The 23711-nt window shown below is 43.7% G+C and overlaps 1 protein-coding gene across 1 annotated transcript; it reads left to right on the forward strand.

Moving 5' to 3' along the window:
• The first annotated feature begins 1328 nt into the window (after positions 1 to 1328).
• LOC145399773 (uncharacterized) lies at positions 1329 to 18413 on the forward strand. Its single transcript, XM_080272321.1, has 2 exons — positions 1329 to 1672; positions 17955 to 18413. Exons 1-2 carry the CDS (start codon positions 1451 to 1453, stop codon positions 18411 to 18413), a joined length of 681 nt encoding a protein of 226 aa, XP_080128447.1. The 5' UTR covers positions 1329 to 1450.
• Positions 18414 to 23711: the final 5298 nt, after the last annotated feature.

Here is a 23711-nt window from a genome sequence, read left to right on the forward strand (position 1 = left end):
GGATAACTCTAGTACTCTATTCCAACTTGCGTCAGATAATGCTTTTCCGCTAAGAGTGTGTCACAGGATCCTAAAACTGGTGGTGGAAAAGTACAACAGGTTAGGTTCGCCGATCATTCCGCTGTCTCTCCTTCACACCTGGGGCATTTCCTTTACTTTCCTCCTCACTCATCATATCAAAGAAAATCACATATGGCCAGAGATACATACCAAGCCTCTTTTAGCCCGGTATTACTGGCCAGCAGAGGAAAAAGGCATGGCAGGAGAGGTGAAATACTGGGAGAACTTTTATCCCCTACTCTATCTCAGGAGTTGTGTTCTGCTTTTACGACGCACAGTTCGCCAAATTTTCCAAATACGCCAGGGTGGAAAAATTCCTACTTCCAAACAGGAAAGTACCCACAAGAGGCACCCATAGCAAGCGACTTTAATAATCACTGAACTCTTCAGATTTATAATTATACGTAGAGAAATTAACTATAATAATGAATATTTCTTGATAATTATAATACATGTTCTGACACTTTCACAAAAAGGGGTAGTTTACTACTTCAAGGTCAATGGAGGTGTGGAATATCCCTATAAGGGAGCTTTGGAGTCCCATGATTAGTATCGATATCTTACCGATAACCAAAAGTCTATAGGTTATCTCCCACTCACTCGAGGGTAAATATACGTATATGAAAACACTATATTATGATCATACCTCACATACTGGTAGTTCATATACTAAGGTGGGGTCTATATGACATTTTTTTCAATCTGACCGTGCCTTCACTATACAATTAAAAAAAAAAATCTGCTACAAAATTATACACTTCCAAATATATCAACATGACTATTGCTTCTTTCTGCAAAGTTCACAAATCCATCAGCTTGAACACAACGTACGTTAATTCAGAGATCAACACACTGGCTTAAAGCGTTGTCTGACGAGCAAATACCTGGAGCCTGATAAGAAATCTGTAATATCAAAAGATATAATGAACGGTGATTAACTAGTTGTGGACGTGATCATCTGTGATATATGCGAATCTACACAGAAATTTGACAAAAAATTTTATTGCAGAAGATTTTACCGGTAAGTATGGCATCAAGAACGTCCTTTTTGTTTAATGATTCACTTGTCACAACAGCATGACGCAGGCAATCTAACTTTTCTGTAAGGTAACGTGGTGTAATGCAAACAGTAGCGTGACGTCAATGATTAACACATATGAGATGTAGGCGCATGCGCCATGAGTGGCAGCTGCCACGACACTGACACACACGGGTGTCCGGTGACCCAAGAAGCATCAGTCCAGCGCCAGCCAGCAAGGGAGTAGCACGTACCACAGGCCTTGCCAAACTGGGATGACCTTTCCGTTACCTGTATCACGGTTAATAAATAATAAACTAAATACAATACAGGTAAACGTAGTCCACGTAGTTCTAGGGCAGGCAGAACAAGATGGAGACTCAAGATGGCGTGGTGCGGCGATTGCTGAAGCCTCGTGTTGTAGTGGCTCTGGTCTCCCCGCTGGTACTGCTGGCCAACATCGCCGTCATCACCGTTTTCATCGTCAGGGAGAACTGGCAGGGCGTCATCCTCTCCTTCGTCGTCTTCATCGCCGTAACGCAGGCAGTGTTTTGGTTCTTCAGGGCCAGGTCCATCTTGAACGCTCACCAACAGGTAGAGAACGTTTACTGTTTTTCGTTACTCTTAACGTTAACACTCTTAAATGTTTCCACAGACGGAGGGCACATGGAGGGCTGTGGATGCTGTAAGGCCAAGATGAAAGCGAAGTGGCTGAGTGGAGGTTAGCCATGAGGAGTGAGAGTGTGGAGTTGTGCAAGAGGAGTAATAGAGTGTGGAGTTGACTCTACCCGACGATACTCAAGCACAAGCACAGCTGAAGCCTTACCACGACATCTCACCAGCCCGCCCCTTGGTACTGCCCTCGCCCTCACCCAAGGGGCCACCCTCTCATCCATGTCCATGCGTTATTATTAATCTTTTGATTGCTGAGTGCCTCTTAGTAAGTAATAAGTAAATAAGCAAATAAATAATATTGTGTTACCAGAATATTCTTTCAAGAGGACGCAGCACTCAGAAGGTTAATGTTATTTTCATTTACAGTATTAACATGTCCGTACTACACCATTTTAATGTGTGATGGAGCCAGTACTCATGAGTGACCACATGGTGCTCGTGCGGGACTGGCTCAGTCACCGCTATTTTCTTTTTTTATGTTTCTTTGCACAAATATACGATATGAAATGCCTTCAATATTTACTAATTCATTCCTGCATAATGTACATTATGAACTCAGAGTGTTTTATCAGGGATGAATGGATTGTATTTGTACTGACACATGACTGGGTTACAAAATGTGACAATACCGTATTGATCATCCGTCTGTTTTCACCTGCCCGTCAAACGTACAATCACGAGTGGAAAACATCGTTATTTGTGCAATAGTTATAGCAATGGGCTAATCATGCGCAAAATATCTAAGTCGTTACAGTGAAACTAATTTAACAAGAAGACCTCATGACTTTGATGAACCGCAATGTTGACCTTACGTCTAAAGTGTTGTAGTACTCAATTGTTAAATGGTGCAGCGAGGAGGCCGCGGTGTGCGATACTCATTTTACTTTAACTTGGCCTATAATTGACGTGTCTATCGTGTGCTGAGTTAAAGCTAGAGATTAACAAAAACACATGACTAAACATGAAGAAGTTCTACGTGATATGTGCTGCACAAGGACGGAAATCTAAGCCAAACTAAGGTGAAAGAACTATAGTAATAACTGTACTACACTGGTGTTCAAAAGTCTGCGTCACACCTGTAAAAAAGTGTTAAACGTACCAGCAGTGAAAATTTTAGTGATCAACGAGTGCCTTTGAATCGAATGGCATTTTTTCTTTTTTCCGCGGTCACATCGTAGCTACAGTCTGGAGGGGCGGTGAGATGAGGAGAGACAAGGGCAGTTGTTCATTTACTTTTATTAGCAAAGAACATGAAACAGTGAAGTATTAGCAGAGAACGTGAAGCAGTGAAGTACCAAAAGTGCGGTGTGGGGAGGTGGGTCATTAATGTCTTATAATCTCTGAATGCGCTAATGTCCTGCTGAAACGCGTGGAAAAAAAAAAAAAAAAAATGTTCTCCGTTCATATCTTAGAAGGCACTGTGCGATCTACATGGGAATTAAACTGATCCGCCGCGGCAAATAGAAAGTGTACAGAAACGAACCTGATGAGAGTATGAGGGGAGACCGAGATCAAAGGATGAAGTGGGGGAGTACTGTACGAGGAACAGGACGGCTTGAACTGGCATAAGTGAGAGAACTTGGGTGGTGAAAACAAAATAATAATAATAATAATAATAACAATGTAAGAATATGGAAGAACAAGTGGTGACACAAAAATGACGGAAGAATATGAAAAGAACGAGAAGAAAAGATAAAGTGAAAGTGTATATACGAAAAGGCAGTTTGAAATGGCATAAGAACGTGGAATTCAATGGTGAAAAAAGGGGTTTGGAGGCACATTTTACTCGTGTCCAGGATCTATTTCTTGGTATTTGATGTTTGGCGCTGAATATAAAGATATATGAAGGTCAATAAGTTTGCTCGATTTTTCTTTTAATGGCGCTTGAATGCAATTACTGAACTCTAAGATCTAAATCTAAGCGTAATACTTGTAAAATTAGAACCAATGATGTATGAATTATTAAAAAACATGGCATTCATACTTTCACAGCGATTCTCTTTTACTCTACTCCTGGGCAGTACAGGAAGAGGATATTCGTTGGTTCAAATGTATAGATAGGACAATGATTAGATGGATGTGAAGTGCGTTCCTGAATACGAGGTCTGGTGGGGGGCGGGGGGGCTAGAAAAGCTATTGACGACCTGAGAGGAAGGATGGTATTTGAATGCACTAGTATTATGATGCGGAGGGGTAGACGGAGATGGGTTGAGCACGTTGAGAGGACAGAGAATGACAATTGGGTGTGGAGGGTGAGAATAGTGAACGTCGGGGGTAGGGCTACGAGAGGTAGACCAAACAAGACCCGGAACGAGGTCACAGAGTGTGACCTCAGGGACAAGGAACTGAATAGGGAAACTGCAAGAGATCTTACTCTAACCTGGTCTAAAATCGCCATCTTTCCAGCTTGAATTCTTATGTGTATCAACCGATCAACACAAGAATATGGTGTCAGTTACGATGAAGTGCTACGTATGATACATAACTCAAGTACTGTTTTATTGTCACCGAGCTACAAACGGACGAAAATCGAGGCCAAATTAAAGTGAAAAAACAACAGTACCCTATTTACATTGTTCATATATTTAAAAGAATATACTGTTCTATGTTAGCTCCTTCAGTTCGGGGGGGCCTTAATTCCTGAATGAAACCGTGGGACAGGTAAGAGAATGATAGACAAAACGTCAGCAGAGTGAAGGAGTTACGGAGATGATTCCCAACCTTTAGATCTGCAAGGGTGCTTATGATGTGGAAAAAGTTGGCTGAAAGTAAAAATAAATAAATAACGTTGTGCCGGAATTTAGAAAAACCGTCATCCTCTTCAAGGGGTAACTGACCCCTCATTATTCATTTAATTCAAGCGCGGACGGTTTATTCAACGCAATTATTCATCTGCAGCGGGAAGAGAATGAACTAAATCAAGCTATATCCAACTCCTCCGGAAAATTCTCTTTTAAGCTGAGTAAAATCCTCTGGATATAGCAAGAAACTGAAAAAATCGTTGTGAAAGGGTAAACAGCATAATGGATTTTTGCCACAACGCTTTAAAGGCAACATTAGCAGGAGGTCTCGTAGCATCCTTTCCTAAACGATTCATTTCCATGTTACACCTTAGCATTCTCTTTTGTACGCTTTTTATATCGCTTTTCTTTCCACATCGTCTGCCTTAGCTACATACAAGAGGATATACAGTACTGAGTTGCTATGTACAGAATATGTCGCACATGAAAAGGTGAAACGAAATCTCTAAAACCACTTAAAATACGACGCTCGATTTTCCCGCGTCTCGGAATTGCACCTGAGTCATTTCCGCAAACACATTCCCCACATTTACACTCTGCTACATCATACTTCACATTTAACTTTTAAATTTATAGTACGTTTCTAAGTACACTAGGCTTTTAAGTTTTCGTGGAATGTATGTGCGGTCACTAAAAAAAAAAAAAAAAAAAAATGCGCCCAACTTTCCAGCGTTCAAGGTGTTACATGAAACAGTTTTATATGATGGTAATATGACACGCACAACAAAAGACTAGGAGACGAAAGAATACGCTGATATTCAAGTAGGGTTTAGAAATACTGAAGGTTAGGTTACATTGCTAAGAGGGTATTCAGTGAGCCTTTTCTTCGTGATAATATACTGCACAACAGTTCGTGTCACTGAGATGTGTTACACACGCCATCTTCAAGAACGGGAACTTCTACTAAATACGTTCAAATCCAGTATTCATGTGAGGTAAAGAAATTTGTATATACGTGGGTGCACGGAAGACGTAGTGGTATTTGAGGCAGGCTGCGAAATGATTATGCTGATTTCGTGTGTGCGGCGTGTTGGGGAGTACATATAGAGACTGACAAGCGTAAAAGGACTGATCTTGCTGGGTGGAGTCTCTTGAGTGTGAGGAGGAATACTGTCATTTGAGGGACATGTTATGTGCTGGAGGTGGGGCTGAAGCTCTGTGGCAAGGGTAAGGAGCGGTTGGAGGAAATTCAAGGAGCTGTTGCCTCTCCTACTACTGAGAAGGCTCTCCCTCCGTGCTATGGGATGTTTGTATGCGGCATGTGCTAGGAGTGTAGTGCTGTATGGTAGTGGGGCCTGGGCAGTAAAAGATGGGGATATTCGCAGGCTCAGATGTACAAAAATGACAGTGATTAGATGGATATGTTGTGTCCTTGACTGGGAGGCCTGAGGGACAGGGTGCTGGGATTGCGATTCAAGAACTGAGAGGATGGATGGGACTTGAATGTATTAGTATTGTGATGAGAAGGGGCTGACTGAGATAGTTTGGGCGTGTTCAGATGATGGGGGATGACAATTGGGTGCGGAAGGTGAAAGGTGTGAACATCGAAGGTAGGGATGCGAGAGGCAGACCAAAAAAGGGACCTGAGACGTCATAGAGTGTGAACTCATCACACTCTATGTGGGATAAAACTGAATAGGAAGGCGGCCAGAGATCGAGAAGCGTGGAGAGCCGCCATTAGATGACCTAGGCCGACGTATGCAACCATGTTGGAGCCTTTATAAACGATACGATACGATACGAAAACGTTTCCTAGGTGACGGGTCAACTGACAATGTTCCACAGCCCCCGGCAAGACTGGTTCAGCTTTCACTACTTCACTTCTGAAAAAACTGCTCACATGCACTTGGATGAGGAAATATCTTACCATTTCACTAGTCACTCCTGTGCATAGACTTAACTTTCACTGCTCCATCATACTTCTTAAAAATCATATTTCGTCACTAATAATGTAATAACATACGTTAAATACTCTTACATTTTGCAAACTGTATTAGATGCAAAATTGTAGGTAAAATGGAAACCTAATCACACACACACACACACACACAAAGAAAAAAACTGTCCAATACTATGCCATTATTAGAAGACGACAATAAAAACGTCATGTTCACCTGTCTCCCTAGTAAATACATAAGTGATTGGTACTGCATATCTGTATACAGAGGCTGCAGGGGCGAATTAGTATCTCAGACTGATCGATGAATAACATTACCTGATCCTGGCGATACACTGTCAAAGGTCACCACCGCCGTGGAGCAAGAGTAAAATTAAAACATAAACAGACACCGTAAAAATAATGCAAAAATAAAATAAACACCCCACATAATAAAAATTCACATGTTAACCTCCAAAACAGTAACTCTGGTGACATGTACTAAAACCGCACTAAAGAAACACACAGGCATATTGGCTTCTAATACTGATATGGCAAAAACACTTAAATAAACTGATACAATTTTACCAAACTGTGTTCCCTCACTGATACTGCTTATACCTATCACATTACATTTTTTAGTCCTTGCAGTATCTTTCAGTAAATAAAATCGCGCGACAGCCATAGAAAATACCCAAGTGTCCTGTCGTACTGCAGGTTAATTGTAGTGGGGAAAACACGATCAGTCAGCAAAAACTGAACTCTCTAAAATTACCATAAACTGTTTCATGATCGCACTTGCCTTACAGCAGATATCCCACCAGAACTCCTCCCTTGAGGTCAGAAAGAGAAAACAATAATTACCAAACATACCCAAACATCAAATCTGTCGATAAAATGTATTACAGCCTACAAGTTTTTTAAAGTCAAAAGATAACAGTAAATCATCAAAGTAAAGTATACTACTAGTGGTGTTTTAAGGTGTAAATATATTACTTAAGAGGCCGCGTTATGTTATGTGCTAACATCTCCATTCAGATTTAATTTACTTCAAGAATTTTCGAGTCACTGCTGAATGTAGCCTTAAAAGGAATACTAACGGAAAATGAATTGCTCGGTGCTTGCTAATCACAAATGTCTGTTACTGATTTATTCACCATTCTTTTCTACACGATGCAAAACACTGCACTGTAATCGAGAATATCAGGAAAATAAACAGTGATATACCTAATGGGACTTTCCAGACTGACTGATTATATGGCAGGTTAAAACTAACATGCGGTAAAAATGCCAAAAGTTAAAGACAAGGATAGAAAAGACAGGGTAGGTTATAAAAACGTTAACCATTCTATCAGACAAGGACAGGGATGGCAGAGCAGTAATAGTAACTTGTAAACTAACGAAATTCTCATCTGTAGTCCCGATAATCGAAGCAAAGCATTAGGGAGGGATTTGGAAAGCTACTGTAGCTGAGTCAGGGTACGGGGTGGCGCAGCATGACTTCGCCATTTGACAAATCTCTGCTGATAACAAGACTGTGTTTACCACTCCTAGGACACACACACACACACACACACACACACACACACAAGCGCGAGTGCGCTCATTAAGTTTTGAGTTTGAGAATGAATATGATGAACTGATGAGCGAGCTGAAGTTATGTCATGGCTGCTAAGAACATAATAAATGATAATTGGGGAAATATTTAACGATGAAGAAACGGTGATAGGAGAGACTGGTGGTAGCGGAGATGTTGCATATTCTCTCCTCCCCTCCATCCACTTCTCAAAGGCGGTTCAAGGCAGTTATCATCGCGCAGCCTGCAGCCTTACCTCCGTTACCAGGCAGGCAAATCCACCCTAGGCAAACAAGGCCATAATTGGGCATGAGATACCTTATTTGTTGGCAACACATGGCTGGTGATGACGTGGTGGTGGGGAAGTGGTGATTGTGCACGGAGATGGAGTGGAGGTGAGGATGGTGGTGGTGGTGGTGTGATAGTACGCAGAAGGCGTGGGAGGCTGTAAGTAGGTGGGGGTGATGGTGCTATGTGGATAATGGTGGTGGGCCCAGGCTGGTGGCGGTGGTTACGTGTATGGTGATCATGCCAGGACAGTGGTGCTGGTATTCTACTCGCATACATAGGCAGTGGTGGCTAGAGGGATGGTGACGGTGGTAGGTGGGTGGTGATGGTGGTGGTGGTATGTGGGTACAGTTGTAACTACGTAGATGGTGGTGGTGACAGGTGGATGGTACTATAAGTAGGGTGGTCGTGGTACTTGTGTACCAGGCCACTCACACAATTGGAACACAAAGTTATGGTTGCATGATAAGCCTTAGTTACGGTGTACATATGGGTCTCTTTTGTTGCAAGGCAAACTGACCTCTAATGTGACTGCACCTGCCTAGCTATCAACTGAACTGAAACATGTTAGCGAAAGTTCGTGAAGTTAGGTGAAAAAAACTGCAACACTGGCAGTAATGAAAATGGTGGTGGTGCTAAACAAGGTCTATAGACCTTGATGCAAGGTGGGTGGACGTCGGGTATGGGTGGAGATGGGATGTGGGTGGAGTCTAGTTGGTTATGAATGGAGATGAGGTAGGAGTAGAGGTTGCGTGTGGATGGAAGTGGGAATGGTACTATGATAGGGGTGGAGGTGAGGTGTGGGTGGAGGTTTGGTGTGAGTGGAAGTCTGGTGTGGGTGGTGGAGGTGATCCAGCAGGGGTGACCCGGATTGCTAGATCACTCCCAGGTAAACATTATCTTATCTCTCAGCAATCTCTGGCGACAACACGAGCCAGGTGCAGCTCCCTGCCTCAAGATCAGGGTTACCCGCCACCCCCCCCCCTTACATACACACCAATTAAAAAAAAATTAAAAAGTAACCCACGAGACGTCGACGATTATATAAAATTATATGATCGGAATAACTCTCGCCATCACCCACATTCACTCTGCTCTGGTACCGGTATCATTTACGTTTGGGACAATATCTCATCTTCAAATCTACCGCATCATATTAATTACATATCAACTATACTCTTTTTACTTTAACTTGACCTAACAGTGTCATTTCTTGATTTTGAATGCTGAGATGTAATAAGAGATTAGCAATAGAATATGATGCTAACCACGAAGAAGTGCTGTTTAAAGCACGAAGAACCGCAGTTTTGTCTGTCTGCCACTGAGTTATGATACTACAGTAGTCACGAAAAGGTGTTAAGGAAAGAATGTTGAACCGCAGTATTGTCTTTTTCCTGAGCTACGAGAAATAAGCTGCAAAAGGACGAAAATCTGGCCCTAGTTACGATGAAAGTGGTACAGAAAACACTCATCATACTTATCAGCCAGGAAAAGATTAAGGCACAAATTAGAAGCTGGGTAACTACTGCTTGGTCATGGTACATCCCCAAATATGATAAAAAAATAACTTGCCAGTCAGATAACGACTGATTTTATCAGGGAAGCTCTCCTGTCTTGTTGTGAACCAAGATAGTCCAAAGGTGAAACGTGACTCTGGGACGATACTTAAACCACCACCATCACCATTATCATTATCACCATCATCCTGTGTTGGTTCACCACCACCACCACTACATCCATCATCATCATCATCATCCTGTGTTAGTTCACCATCACCACCACTACAAGCATCATAATCATCATCATCATCCTGTGTTAATTCACCACCACCACCACCACTGCAACCATCATCATCATATCACCATCAGCCTGTGCTAGTTCCGGATTTTTTTCAACTACAGTATAACACAGCGGTTGCTGTTTTACTTAGTCCGCGGCAAATTAATGAACTTCATTCACAGACCTCATAAAAACAGTACCGGTATCTTCTCTCGTCATCTCTGAACGAAAATTGACGTTGTAGGCTTTTTGGATCTCCAGAGCCCAGATCCAGGAAACACACACACACACACACACACACACACACATATATATATATATATATATATATATATATATATATATATATGTTGAAGCTAAAGGTGTTCTACGCTACACCAAGTGAATGTTTATTACAGGCCCTTCACCCGTTACGACACTTCTTGATAATGCCGTTTTGAGCAGTAATGAAAGTAAAATACGAGTAAATAAATACATAAATACGTAAATAAAAAAGATAAAGCAGATGTACCGTAACTGTTCTATGTGTACCGGTTCCATAACTCGAAAATAAGGCTTGCTTTTTCTTAACCCTGAATATCAGTTTAAACTGTAGACTTCAACTTATATCTGAAAATACTTGAAAACTGGATTCTCTTCAGATCCAAGTTGAGAACTGGTGGACACCTGTTTTTTAACGTCTGACCTGCTGAGGTGTGAAGCGATAAGGGATGATAGGCCAAGTCCTACAGACACCGATGTCCAGTCACTATAGTCCTTTTTCCCTTGACTTGGCGTAGAATGTCGTCCTTTTATGAATCATTTTCACGTAGCTCAGTAGCAGAACACGAAAATACTTGTACTAAGGTTCTACATCCTTTTTATAGCACTTCTTCATGACGAGCCTCATGCTGTAATGTTAATCCATTGTTATAACTTAGCATTCAAGATGGAGAGATGGTACTTTTAGATTAGGTTAGAAAAAAATGGGCATAGGCTAGTTATAACCACTTAAGACATTATTTATAATCATGTTCGGTTACTGGTACAACCACGTAAGACACCTTAGTCACTAGTTATAGTCACGTTCAGTTACTATTACAACCACTTAAGACACCATGTTGTCAATAGTTATAATCATGTTGTTACTAGTTACAACCACTTCAGACACCATGTTCTCACTAGTTATAATCATATTCAGTTACTAGTTATAACCACTTAAGACACCATATTCAGTCATTAATTATAATCATGTTCAGTCACCAGTTATGACCACCAAGATACCACGACATGTAGAGGTGTATGGTATGTAGCACTGTTGGGCCTTGGGAGCAGGCTGTGAAGCCTATGCCCAGAGTCGGAAAAAAAAAAAAAAAAAAAAAAACTAAGATACCATGTTCAGTCACTGGTTATGACCACCCAAGATACCATGTTCAATCACTACTTATGACCACCTAAGATACCATGTTCAGTCACTAGTTATAACCACCCAAAATACCATGTTCAGATTTTCGTCCTTCTGCAGCTTATTTCACGCAGCTTAGTGGTTGAAAAAGTCAAAAGTAAGGTTGGACGTCTTTTAAGTTGCCCCTACACGATCAGTATTATTGAGACAACAGACTGACTAAACAATACTGAGCAATATGCACTCCCCCTACACAGCTCAGTATTACCGAACGGAAATGTTGTCAGTCTCAAAGGCAACATGACAATTATAGATATTGTGAAGGCTCTCCCTGATCCACCAAAACCGTGATCTCATCGAAACACCATAACGTACGTTCATACACCTCATCAGAAGCTGCTCTGTATTGCTGTGAACTGTTAATTTTCTTCAACTCCTTTCTAAAGTTGGTTCTCAGTGAGTTGAACTTCATCGTCACATAATCTCGGGTGTTCTCAGGGTATTTCTCTTTATATTTGTTCACTAGATCCTCATATCCGTTGTTGTTGTTGTTTTAATGTCACTGTAGTCTATTTCACTTTTCACAGTGCGGGTAAACCCCTACGTAAACTAATGTACTCCAGTATGAATCTTCAGTCATCGTCCTTTGTGGCAAACATATCTAAGGGAGATTTGTCACTGTAAGGAAGGTAGTAGACACACTTACGGGTTACTGCATAATATTACACTAACATTACTCCGTATACATATATTATACAATAAAAGGAACTCATTTTGATTTGTTCAGTATATCGTGTTACTCTTCAAAATTGTCCCTCAAATATCAAAATCATTGCACAGTAATAGGAATCGTGTATAAGCCGCTTTACCTTGCACTTCTTCGTGACTGCCATCGTATTCTAGTTATAACCGCCCTATGAAAGTCCACCTTCAACGAGGATAATATATATATATATATATATATATATATATATATATATATATATATATATATATATATAAAATCACAAATGCATCACAATCTCGTTAAACAATTTCACCTTCTGCAAAGGTGAGTTACACAATGCTTGACGGTTGGCCAAAAATACACATAGGTGAAAATAGCACAAGGCAACAAATTAATTTAAAATCACGAGTTATATACTTCTGAGTACACGTAAACTTTTCTCATTATCGAAGCGCCCCCTAATATATATATATATATATATATATATATATATATATATATATATATATATATATATATATATATATATATATATATATATACTGTATATATATATAGGCCTACCACTATGCACCCGTCTAGCAGCAAACTCTCATCCCTTTTCTGTCCAACTCTCTAATGCAAGAGTTAACCGTTACTCCCAGTCCTTCATTTATGCAACAGGTCAACTCTGGAATTGTCTCCCTCTGTCTGTATTTCCTGCTTCCTATGATTTCCAGTTTTTCAAGCGCAGTGTGTCCAGGCATCTGGAAATGATCGGATCTTGAATTTGTCTCTCTCTTATATTTTGTTTTTCTCTTGGAAGGAACAGTTTTGCAGGCTCGTTGCCTTTGGTTCCTTCTTCCTTACATAAAAAAAAAAAAAGGCACAAACTACCAATGTCCAAAATCAGCATTTTAATATCATGGGAACCGAGTTATAAAAAGTGTAATATTCACTAAACTCATACCATAATTTGTGATTTATTCTAGTCTACAAAACCTCACATAAAACCTACTACTAACACGTCCCAACAAGGCAAATCATGACAGAGGTGTTCCATGACGTCCTTAGTCATATAAATATTCGGCTGTGAACGTAACAAAAGTCTGCATGTCACCCTACTCAACAGTATTCAAAGTATACCCGATGATTATAGATCTCTCATCCTAACTTGGCATAGATTTTCGTCCTTTTATATCTTATTCCACGCAGCTCAGTGCTAGGAAAAGCTAATGCTACGGCTCTACATTCTTTCGACACCACTTCATGACCGGCACCATATTCGTGTAATTATACAGCTACAACTCAGCATTCGAGATAAAGAGATGGCCAGTTCAAGCCAGGTTAGAGAAAAAGTTAATAACAAATAAGTAAAACGTACGCGTATCCACTGATCTGAACAAATGCAATACATGATCAGAGCAAATTCTCCTTGCATCCAAGTGCTTGAGGAATATCATATTATTTCACAAAGGATTCACACACACACACACACACACACACACTACCTTTGTTGGATTCCCACAACTTAAAATTCAGAAGAAGAAACTTAAGACCAGGAGTCAAAATAAACTACTGCACCCTTTCCAGTAATCATGACACCTAAAAATTGTAATCGTTTATCCTGAAAACAATGACAGAAGACAAAACAAACAGCCAACCAGTACATTCTTAATTCCTCTCTAAGGTGGTACTATAATATATTCCAAAGATCGTTAGAGTTACGAAATAAGCCATTATCCCCTTCACTGTCAGACCTCTCCGCTATGTTGAATTAAATCTGACGTCAGAAGGAACAAAATTACAATGACGTCATGGTACTGATGTAGATAATTGAGACTGGTTTCAAGGCGACCTCAAAAAAACATCTAAAACCATCTAAAAAAAAACATCTGTAAACTGGACCATGTTGACAAGTATCAAAAATAAAATAAAAGGCAAAATAGCACCGAAAAAGTTTTAAATATTTAGATTCAGTACTGTTAACATAAGGAATTTACATACAGGCTACGTTGAAGAGGTGTTATGTGTGGGTGAGGCAGGTGTTATGGGAGGGTGAGGCAGGTTCGTGTGTGGGTGCGGCAGGTGTTATGTGTGGGTATGGCAGGCGTTATGTGTGGGTGCGGCTGGTGTTACGTGTGGGTGAGGCAGGTGTTATGTGTGGGTGAGGCAGGTGTTATGTATGGGTGAGGCGTGTGTGGGTGAGGCAGGTATTGTGTGGGTGAGGCAGGTGTTATATGAGGGTGAGGCAGGTGTTTTGTGTGGGTGCGGCAGGTGTTATGTGTGGGTGAGGCAGATGTTATGTGTGGGTGAGACAGGTGTTATGTGTGGGTGAGGCAGGTGTTATGCGTGGGTGAGGCCGGTGTTTATGCGTGGGTGTGGCAGGTGTTATGTGTGGATGAGGCAGGTTTCGTGTGTGGGTGTGGCAGGTGTTATGTGTGGGTGAGGTAGGTTTCGTGTGTGGGTGTGGCAGGTGTCATGTGTCTATAGGCAGGTGTTGCATGTGGGTATGGCAAGTGTCATGTGTGGGTGAGGCAGGTGTGTGTGGGTGAGGTAGATATGGCACGTGGGTGAGGCAGGTGTCATGAGTGTGTGAAGCAGGTGTCGTATATGGGTGAAGCAAGTGTTGTGTGTGGATGAGGCAGGTGTTGTGTGTGGGTGAGGCAAGTGTTGTGTGTACGTGAGGCAAGTCTTGTGTGTGCGTGAGGCAAGTGGTGTGTGTGTGTGTGTGTGTGTGTGTGTGTGTGTAATTCACCGGGTCGGTCAGGATCACCTGATGGTCATGATCGTCAGCTTATACCCTCCCGGAAGGGAGCCGAGAGCTCATATAGTCCGATCTAAGGGCAAGGCTGTGACCTTCACACACGCACACACCCGTCCCCTTGCTCAAGGGGGACAGTAACCACCCACTTTGTCAGTGAAACTTTTCGCAACCTGAGCGAGGTGCGAACTCCCGTCCACCAGTTGGCAAGCGGGAACGTTACCACTGCACCAGCGAGCGGTGTAGACACACACACACACACACACACACACACACACACACACACACACACACACACACACACACACACACACACACACAATTTAAAACCCACTTCAGCAGGTTTAGGCATTAGCTTGCTTGTAATATTATAATGAAATCTGTTTACCTCTGTCTTTGTGTGTGTGTGTGTGTGTGTGTGTGTGTGTGTGTGTGTGTGTGTGTGTGTGTGTGTGTGTGTGGGTGTGTGTGTGTGGCTTAGGCGGGTTGAGAGCATGGGTGAGGAGGCAGGTGTTATGTTTGGGTGAGGTAGGTTTTGTGTGCGGCTGAGGCAGGTAACGTGTGTGAAATGAACGGCAGGGATGACATGACAATAGGATATGACAAAAGGATGACATGACAGACAGGGATAACATCACAGCTGGATGACTTGAGGCAGAGACAATTGGATGACGTGACAATGTGATGACATAACAAACGAAATGGGGTAGACATGACAAAGGTACAAGACGGAGATAACAAGAGAATGGAATGACAACGAGATCAAGGAAGAGACAGGAATAATACAAGACCTACCTGAAGCTAAATACAATCGCCAAGTGGTCTTTATGAATGCAAGTACATAATTAATCTCTTCACCACGGGGTACCCCATAAATTGAACACTAGTGCCTTGTGGTGGCAAGAAAAGAATTTATTATGCCGAATTCTTATTGAACGGGGTTAGTGAATACCTGTTCTAGATTCCTTCACTGCGAGAACTCCTTTGGTGTTGGAGAGGGACGCCTTCCCGCGATGGCACCGTTATAACCGGTCGGCTCCTCTGCCTGATTATGTACACATGTCCCTTAACCTCCCTCCATGTCCCCTGAAAGGAGGGTGATGGACTACAGGTGGAGAACTTCAGGCTGCAATCCACCGGGTTCACGTTCGGATGAGCACGGGGTGCAACCCCTGCAACTACAGGGCTGCCTGTAACCCCTTCAGTCCGAGTATCTCATTTTATTTTATTCCTGTTGCTACCGGGCGATTTCTCTCTACCTGAGTGAGAAGTCTAGTGGTGAAAGGGTTAATGAACGCTAGATTGTCCTCTCTCCCCCCTCGTCATTCGAAGTCTCTCCTAATCGTCAGGAAAGGAAAAAAAAAAAAATGATACACCGGTACAAAAACACGTCATCGGACTGAAGGGTTAATTTGAATACGATTGATCGGAAGTAGCAGGAATAGAATTTGTTTAACGTATAATGATGCCATAAGACATATGGGTAAAATGACAGCTAAAGAATGACATCAGACAAACTTGACAGGTACACATGACATAATGGGGAATAAAATCGAAAGAGGCTGATATGACTGACAGACGTATAAAGGTACGAACAGGATATCGCAAGAGGTTGAAATGCCTAACAGAGGTGTCTAAAAGTAGGCTACTGATAGGAATCATGCGGGTGAAGTGACTGAGAAATAAAATACAAATAACAACAGTGCTTTATGTGAGGTTAAAATGACTGACAGTATCAGTAGTGATTTAAAAGTATTAACGGATATTTATAAAAAGCTGAAATGACAGACAAAAGTAACGCATAAGTAATGAAAAAGGATTATAATTGATTTAGATGAGTTATACAAGTGACAAAAGCGAATCATATGAGGCTGAAATGACATAGAAATGGCATAAAAGTAATGACAGGGAATCATAAGAGGCTGAAAAGACTGACAAGTTATAATCAGATAATGACTAAGCCATATGACACAGAAGACAGGACAGACATGAAACAACAGAATCTAATATAACACAGACTGATTTTTTACTAAGGATAAGGTTTATGATAACGACACTGATGGAATAAAAGATATATACTCCATCGTAGTGACACTGAATATAAACGAGGTGCAAACAATATGAGGCATGGAAAGTAGCTAATAGACAAGAGATCACACATAAACCCATATAATAGCCATTAACTCTTAAAGCAAGAATGAAGCAAAAAACGTTGATATGAAAACGTTCATGTAACACAGCAGAGTACAAGAGGGCCTCTCACTTTGCACTGTAGTATAACATGCACAAACCTTCATTAATCCCATTACTACTTGAGGCCATTCCTTAGATGAATATTATCTTTCAACAGTGGCATTAAGGGAAAAAAAAAAATGTGGTCAAGTAATTATATACTGCATCTCGCGAGGGTGGACGGGGGTGCTGGTGGCAGGTGAGTTTGTCCAGATATATAAGTCCCCAATCCAATTAATAGGTTAACAACTACTGGACAGAAGGATGTACAAATTTTTCACACGGACAACTACTGGTGTGTGTGTGTGTGTGTGTGTGTGTGTGTGTGTGTGTGTGTGTGTGTGTGTGTGTGTGTGTGTGTGTGTGTGTGTGTGTGTGTGTGTGTGTGTGTGTGCGTGGGGGGTTGGGAGGAGTTAGGGAAGAAGATGGAGCTAGGATGATTAGGCAAGGCAGGGGGAGTACACCCTGCAAAGATGGATGTTGAAATCGTAGGTTGCGCTTACTGATAGTGTGGAGGTTTATCAAAGATTATTTGAATTTCGTGAAAACAGATTTTACTGATCTTGTGCAATACACACCCACGTCATAAAATCGCCCCTGTTACTACCAACACATCAACCCTGAATGACAGTCCAAACATGCATTACCGTAGTCTGACATGAAAAATAATAATAATAATACCCGGTAATAATAATTATAAAAAATAATAAATAGGGCTAGAGTATCGTAATCACACTACGATCATTCACATAATGCAAACTCATGCATAAAAACTAATTCTGAATGTCTCAACAGCTTCGCAATGGCCTGAGGAGGACTCAGGTGTCGCAGACTGTGCCAGACGACCCTCCACCATACGAGGAAGTGGTGAAAACGGAGGCCCCGCCACCACCTTACTATATGGTCGTCAGCGAAACTGCCTTGCCTTCCACTTCCACCTCCCACAACAGCGAGACAAACCATCAACAGACCAAAGTGAAGACCAAGAATACAAAGGCATCCGGGAAGCCTGGAACAAATATACCGAATGCGACACGGAACCTGAGAGGAATAACGAGTCCATTCCTACCAACTATGACGAACGACGAGGGCAATACCATCACCCCCATCCCCACACCACCTGCGAACGCACCTATCGACCCAGTGGAAATCATACGAGCACCAATAACGCGAGGAGAGAGCAGAATTTTGGTCCCAACTCACTTGCCATCTCTGCCCGGGAATGCTGGCAGAGAAAGTGCAGGAACCCAATAATTTTAGTAAAAGGACGTTCTTCCTCATCTGTAGTGACGAAATGTACTAGTAGTTTATGTTATTGTTCCAGATGTCCTTGGCTGAATGTAAGCAATGTTGTAAATGAATGTTTAGACGTGGTAAGTGTTTATCCAAACAATAACAATGTTGCTAGGTACTACAGACAATACTGAATTACTTGGCACGCCATTATGACCACTTTGTTAAAAATATACAGAAGGCTACCGTATGAAAACAAAACACGTAGAGACCCCTGTATTTTTTATATTATAAACTTGAAACACAAAATGGTGTTTTATTCTGTGTTGTGTTTTATTGTGTTAATGATTCAGGATTAATTAAATGCAGTAATAATGGTCAAGGCAGACTTTATGAAATGAAAGCAGAGTAAAGCTGTATACTGGTAAGAGAGGGGGAAGAGAAGGGTGGGTTTCTGTGGGTGGTGTGTGAGAGTAGGAAGAGGAAAATTAGTGTCTGGGGGAATGAGGAAGATGCATGAAGATAAAGTAGCCTGGAGGAGGGTCTGTCACGGTCATTCCTTGTTGGGAGGAGTGAGGGTGGGGGATCCCAGGAGGTGCAGAAATGTGTGGATAAATGTCAGTGTACTATGGATGTGCAGAGAATCATGTTCATTAATAACCATGGCAATTCGAACAGAATTATGTCAGTCTATGAATTATGTGTAAAAATCCTGCACTCCCGTAAGAATGTTAATACTGTACTCATTGACCATGAATTCTTGAAGTTTCTTTATGTCTCTAGTATTCTTTCTATCGAAGTGAAATAGATACTGCTTACTGAAATACTAGCCGTGACAACCGGGGGCACCACAACACCCCCAGAAGGCAACTACGGAGGGGTTTGTTGGGGATGCGCGCAGTCCGTGCGATATGACCATACGTCCCATATGGTCGCGCGCCCCTATTCCATGGAGCGCTCCCAGCGCAAACATCTTAGTCCAGGTGCATTACCCTCCGGCCAAGCCAGCCCTCACCAGGATCGAGGTGGAGCTGAAAACACAGCTCCTGGCAGCACCCCAGTGACAGCCTGTAGCCGTACATATTAAGAGATGGCCTGTAGCCACCCAAATACAGTGATGGCCTGTAGCCACACGATAATGCGACGGCCTGAAGCCGCTCCTATAAAGAGATGGCCTGTAGCCGCTCGAAGTGCTGCCCCCCCCCTTACAGAACCAATGACGGCCTGCAGCCGCACTCGGGGAGAGAACGGTATGCCCCCTCTCCTTCTGCAGTAGCCTCAAGGAGCACAACACTGGTGACAGCCTGTAGCCACACCAGTAGTCAGGAAAAGGCCTGTAGCCACTCCTCACCTACACGACGCTGATGTCGGACACTGACGATGGCCTGTAGCTGTGCCCATGGATAGGTGACAACCAGTAGCCGCACTCCATCCACAGTCCCGTCAGGAAGTCGGGTCCTGGTGACGGCCAGTTGCTGCACCGACGCAAAAGGGACGGCCTGTAGCCGCACCAGGGAGAGACACCTTAAAACTCTCTCACCCCCTGTGACTTCACAACATGAAGGCTATCCTTGTTCAGCCTGCCCCTCCAGTGGCAGTGCGAGTTGCACCTCTACCTCTCCAACCCGAGGCAGCCCCCAGAAGGAGAACCTCAGCCTAGAGTATTGGTGGAGTGGCCCTGTGTTATCCCTGGGGGTTTACGCACTCCAGCCAAAGCCAATGAGAGAGCAGACCCTGATGGACTCCTGCCAAAGGCAACGCTGCAGTCCAACCCTGATGGCGGTGCAACGGAAGAGAGATCACAGGCAATGGACCCTCGACAGTGACCCTAGTACCCCAGGGCGTGACCCTCCCAGTCCCAGGCGACGGCGACGCCCTTCCCCAACCCGGCGCAGACAGGAGCACCTGTAGTTGTTCAGCTCCAGTCCAAGGGGTCAGACTCCCATACCCAGCCCCACCAGTGAGGGGCCCTTTACTACACCCGACCTCAGTCCACGACGGGTGACGACACCTCTACGAGTAAGTCCCAAGGCCTCTGGTGGAGAAGACACCAGAGGAGATCCCATTAACACCTGGCCGACACCTGCGAGTCCCCAGGTCACCTCTGCCCGGCCCGAGACTGTGATATAAAAATGGAACATAATGCCGTGTAGTGAACAGTGGAAATAGTGAGTGACAGTGTTCCAATCATAAATACACCGACCATGTATACCTGTTTATTCATAAAATCAGAAACGCTACTCCACCATTACTTAACCCGCCCCAGTCTCGACATTTTTGGACCTTTTTTTGGGGGGGCTCAAACATCCGCTTTTGGTGAGAAACATCGAAAATTCATAGAGAAATAGCTCACCTGAGGTTTAAAATACTCAATCTAGGTATGAGTACCTCCTTACCTGACTGGATTTTCTAACAGGCTGGCTCCAAAGAAAACGAGTTCTATGGGAGGGTAACTATTTTATCTACTTATAAAGTATTTATATATTTATTTGGTACGAATTTATGTGTAGTACAAGAGTATATTGGTTTTCAAACAGTAATATAGGCATTATGAGCATTGTTTCACTCACTAACTCATCACCATTCATGACCTTTTTTTCCCACATTACCTGGTCATCATTTCTGACTGTTTCTTCCTCTAATGCTATGTAAACTTTGTCCTCCACATTGTCATCGATTGGGAAATCACTCTGGCCCTGAATGTCTTTATTGACCAGGTCACTGGTAACAGGTGAATTGCCGAGACAATGGCGTGCAGGGGGGGGGAGAGGTTATGCGGTGTAAGGCATTGTCCCTGCCTGGCATCTTGTAGAGGAATAGAGGAAGGTGTCCCGTGTATACGTGCCAAAAATCACTCGCGAAAATTGAAAATTGTGCAAATTAGGGACCTTGCAATGTTGCCGCGTTAATTCACGTCTCCGGGATATGAGTGCACATCATGTGAGGACGTGAATTCACGTCTCCGGGACACGGCGGGTTAAGCCTCTGTCACACATACGTGACTCAAGGCCCAACCACGGCGCAACTCAAGGTCATAATGGCTTTTGTCATTGGTCATCCCTTGATTCTCCGACAAAGCCCGGACTCTGGAGGGCGGTCGTGAGCCATTAGGATGACTCCTCAAGCCACACGAATTTTTAATGTGCATGTTAAAAAATTGTGGCCGCCTCACGACTTGCCAAAAGTCAGGTCACAGTTGCATCATACTCGGGAGTGTCGTAGGTCAGTCCTGAAGTAGTCTTAGCTCAATTGGATGTGTCGTGATGCGTTCGTTTCGTGTCAGAATGCAGTCGCTGGCAAAAAAAAATACATTACAACTGCATGAGTCGCCGACCACAACTAGACCATGATCAGACCGCAACCAGACCCCGAGCCGACCATGCAATGCGTTTTGACAGTCCAGTTGGCGATTCGGAATCATGGCTCATGACCACATGACAACTGCAAGCAGACCACACGACGATTGAGCTAGGACCGATCCCAGTCCACACAAAGAGTGCGCCAAGAGTCTCGGCGGGAAACCGGGTGCAATCGGCGATCTGGCAACACCAGTCACACATGGCAACTGCGTGCCGGCAAGTGAGCAGCTTATAAAGCGTGAGAGGCCTGCGCTTGGCATCGTGGGGGGGTCAGTGAGGGGTCGGGGGAGGCTCAGGGGGTCGTCGTGCATTCCCCGAAAGCGTCACGCAGTCATGTTGCATTCTTGGGCAGTCGTGGCTGACAAAAATCTGTTAAAATTTCAAACTTGAAGACTCGTTGCTGTCACCTCTTTGTCGCCTTGCGGTCGCCTTGTGATCTAGTCGTGATCTTGAGGACGTCACGACCAGATTAGATTCGGTGCCAGTAGGGAGGCGTAGAAGCCAACTAGGGCACGACCTTGAGTCCCGCTGCTGTCGGGCCTTGAGTCGCGTATGTGCGACAGGGGCTTTAGTGTAAAGCGGGACTCTGACACCTATCCTACGTGATACATGCACCCCTAGACTAAAACTGTGTATAACCTCGGGCCAAGTATTTACAGTGTCGGTCCTACCTCGCGACTGGGAGTATCCTGCGAGATACACATAATACACCTGCCAGTCTGAGTCCTGTCCACTACTCCTTGACATTGTATAGTGAAATGCGTGGCTTTGACAGATACACATACGATACTTCAGAAGATTCCGGAGAATACCGTAGTATCCCCGACATCGAGGCGGACCAGGAGCAGTGGAGTTCGCCCTCAAGAATGCCGACACCCCCACTCGGACCCCACGGGGTAGCCGCCGCCAGCCACCACCACTCCGGGCAACAACGGCGTACGTCAGCCCGGGCCGTGCGCCCTTGTGACACTCAACCACCACGCCGCCGCCACCGTAGGCGAAAGACACTACCTTCGTGTGGCGGAATCACCGAGTTAGCTAGGGGTGGAGTCAGAAACTATACTCCAGGCAGCGCCCCTCAGGTAGAGACGATCTATGGTCGCTCTGATAGTGCAAAGGTAGAGACGATCTATGGTAGTTCCCATAAAAACCCGGTAGAGACGATCTATGGTCGCTCCCATAAACCCCAGTAGAGATGATCAATGGTCGCTCCTGTGGCCCCCCGGTAGAGACGATCTATGGTCGCTCCCATAAAACTCGGGTAGAGACGATCTATGGTCGCTCCCCTAAAGCTCAGGTAGAGACGATCAACGGTCGCTCCCTCAGCACTCTGGTAGAGATGATCTATGGTCGCTCCCATAAAAATCAGGTAGAGATGATCAAAGGTCGCTCCCTCAGCACTCCGGTAGAGACAATCAAAGGTCGCTCCCTCAGCACTCCGGTAGAGACGATCAATGGTCGCTCCCCTAAAAACCGGGTAGAGACGATCTATGGTCGCTCCCCTAAAAATCAGGTAGAGACGATCAATGGTCGCTCCCCTAAAGCTCAGGTAGAGACGATCAACGGTCGCTCCCTCAGCACTCCGGTAGAGGCGATCAATGGTCGCTCCCCTAAAAACCAGGTAGAGACAATCTATGGTCGCTCCCCTAAAGATCAGGTAGAGACGATCAATGGTCGCTCCCTTAAAGCTCAGGTAGAGACGATCAACGGTCGTTCCCTCAGCACTCCGGTAGAGACGATCAATGGTCGCTCCCCTAAAAACCAGGTAGAGACGATCTATGGTCGCTTCCCTAAAAATCAGGTAGAGACGATCAATGGTCGCTCCCCTAAAGCTCAGGTAGAGACGATCAACGGTCGCTCCCTCAGCACTCCGGTAGAGACGATCGATGGTCGCTCCCAGAGTATAGTGAGGAGAAAGACGTCTCCACGGCCGGAGGTTGAACTCCAGGGGTCTCACTCC

The sequence above is a fragment of the Coenobita brevimanus genome, chromosome 50, assembly GCF_032717465.1.
Source record: "Coenobita brevimanus isolate Jiangsu-jjx chromosome 50, ASM3271746v2, whole genome shotgun sequence".
NCBI lineage: Eukaryota > Metazoa > Arthropoda > Malacostraca > Decapoda > Coenobitidae > Coenobita > Coenobita brevimanus.

Bases quoted from the DNA above. Each gene is read 5' to 3' on its own strand.
- LOC145399773 (XM_080272321.1), top strand. From the start codon at position 1,451: ATGGAGACTCAAGATGGCGTGGTGCGGCGATTGCTGAAGCCTCGTGTT. The intron at 1,673-17,954 runs GTAGAGAACGTT...ATGTCTCAACAG, and splicing joins TCTTGAACGCTCACCAACAG to CTTCGCAATGGCCTGAGGAG.